At 42.3% G+C, this 2,456-nt stretch overlaps 1 protein-coding gene across 1 annotated transcript in view; it reads left to right on the top strand.

Moving 5' to 3' along the window:
- Positions 1 to 506: 506 nt before the first annotated feature.
- Positions 507 to 2,456, top strand: part of EMH_0082670 (uncharacterized protein) — a gene marked incomplete at both ends in the record, with an annotated part of 2,896 nt that continues 946 nt past the window's right edge. The window contains 3 exons of the mRNA XM_013500565.1: positions 507 to 572; positions 1,002 to 1,065; positions 2,278 to 2,429. Coding sequence (XP_013356019.1) covers positions 507 to 572; positions 1,002 to 1,065; positions 2,278 to 2,429 — 282 coding nt within the window. The remainder of the gene's footprint in view (positions 573 to 1,001; positions 1,066 to 2,277; positions 2,430 to 2,456) is intronic.

Below are 2,456 nucleotides of genomic sequence, written 5' to 3'. Positions count from 1 at the left end.
GGTCTTTGTCTTTTAAACTACCAGCAGCACCAGAGAAGCTAACAGTAGGAAAGAAAGAAGGAGACAAGTGTCCCCTTGTGTGTCTCTCTGGCTCTGGCTTATCGCATAACCACTGCTACCTGCAGCTAGAGCAGCAGCAGCAGGAGGGGGAGACAGGAGAAGGAGACAGTGCAGCAGCTCTTTATGTTTTAGATGGAGCAGGAAATACTTTTGTTAATGGAAAAGAGACAGAAAAAGGAGAAAAAATTAAACTGCATTCTGGTGATAGAGTTGTGATAGGCCAGAACTATGTTTTCCTTGTTTTTATCCCATCAACAAAAACAGAAAAAGAAACAGAAACAGAAACAACAGAAGCAAAAGAAGGAGAAACATATAAAGCAAAAGGACAAACAAGAGAAGAACTCCTCTCTTACTTTACTTATGATGTATGCATGCAAGAGCTCGCATGCAACCAGGGGACTGTCTCCGGCATGGAGGAGACACAGCAGCAGATGCAAAAGGAGACAATGCAGCGAACGCAGTATAAGCAAAAACTACAAGAGGCGCAGCAAGCCCTACAGAAACAAAAAGAAGTAAATAAATAAATAAATAAATAACACGATAGAGTAAATAGATAATAATAAATAAAGGGATAGAAAGAAATAATAGAAAGAAACAAATTAAAAAAAAAACACAGCAGCAGATGCAAAAGGAGACACTGCAACAAACTCAATATAAAAAAAACTATAAGAGAGCTGACCCCGTGCTGCTGCTCATAAAACAGCAAAAGCAGCTACTACTCTTGCTGAATTTGCTGCTGAAACTGCTGCTGCTGCTGTAGCTGCTGCTGCTGCTGCTGTAGCTTCTGCTGCTCTTGCTGCTGCTGTTGTTGTAGCTGCTGCTGCTGCTGCCTGTACTGCTGCCTCACCTGCTACAGCTCCTGCTACTAAAGCTGTGCTACTGCTGCTGTTGCCGTTGCTGCTGCTGCTGCTGTTGCTGCTGCTGCTGCTGCTGTACTATAGGAGTACGAAGCTAAGCTGCAGGAGTTGCAGCAGCAAGCTGACGAGGGACAGCTGGCGCGGGCTCGTGAGGAGTTTATGTTGGAGCAGAAGAAGCTGGAGACAAGAAAGAGAGAAATAGAAATAGAAGAGCTGAAAAGGAGACAGGCAGAAGGAGACCTTCTCCAGCTTAACGAGCAACNAGAGAAATAGAAATAGAAGAGCTGAAAAGGAGACAGGCAGAAGGAGACCTTCTCCAGCTTAACGAGCAACTAACCAGAGTAATGTTTATTTTATATTTTCTGTCTCTGTCTCTCTCTCCTTCTCTTTCTCTGTCTCCTCTTCTTTGTCTTTCTTCTTCTGTTTTTCTGTCCCTGGGTTTTTGTCTCTTCTTCGCCTCTGTTTCTGTCTCCTCTCTTTGATGTTTTTATCTAGCAAATCCTTCTCGCTCCGACTACTGCTGCTGCTGCTGCAACTGCTGCTCTTGCTGCTGCTTATGCTGCTGCTGCTGCTGCTGCTGCTGCTGCTGCTGCTGCAGGTTCTTCCTTTGATCCGCGAGGCGAATCTGATAGCCAAGGAGCTGTCTCTTCCTTATGAGCTGCGGCCCCGGCTGCAGCTGGAGACAGCAGGAGGAGACAGAAGAAGAAGAAAAAGAACAACTCTAACTGTCTCCGTTTTCTTTAATGCTGTTGAGGTGTATGCGTGGCCAGCAGCAACCNAAAAAGAACAACTCTAACTGTCTCCGTTTTCTTTAATGCTGTTGAGGTGTATGCGTGGCCAGCAGCAACCTTAGAACTCAGGATCTTCATTATGAGAGAACTCTTTGATAAGTGGGTAGACGCAGAAGACAAACAAACATTTATAAAAGGTAATATAAATTAAATTAAATTAAATAATATAAATAATAATTACTACAATATAATTGTGTTATATTCTATTATATTGCATCAACTAGTATTGTATAATATATTATATTCTATTATATTATATAATGTAAATTAATTAAATAAAAGAAAGGAAAAAAAAACCAACCAAAAAAGATAGGAGATAGATCGGCAGTTGAAAATTATACAAATGTTAAACAAAATAAAGATGAAAAATAAAACGAAAAAACCCGGCGAATAGGATAAAATAAAACTAAAACGATAGAAAGACAGAAAGGAGAAAGAAAGCCCATATCCCTAAACCCTTTGTAATAAGGGCTTTAATTGCTGTGTGTGTGTAGTGTATATCGTATTGTTAAGTATATATGGGTTCGAAGGCTAGGGTTTAGGGTTTAGGGTTTAGGGTTTGCGTGCAGCGCTGCGGCCCGCCGATGACCCCTACTGGGACCCGCTGCCTGCCGAGTGCTACCTGGGCAGCGGCGAGCTGTACTTGAAGCCGCTCGCATCGCAGATAGAAAACGCAGCAAAAGTTAAACTCTTTGACTCCGAAAGCAAACATGTTGGAGAGGTAGGGTTTAGGGTTTAGGGTTTATTT

Source organism: Eimeria mitis, genomic scaffold (genome assembly GCF_000499745.2).
Source record: "Eimeria mitis Houghton genomic scaffold, Emh_scaff5545, whole genome shotgun sequence".
Taxonomy (NCBI): Eukaryota; Apicomplexa; class Conoidasida; order Eucoccidiorida; family Eimeriidae; genus Eimeria; species Eimeria mitis.
This window is presented reverse-complemented; position numbering and strand designations above follow the sequence as displayed.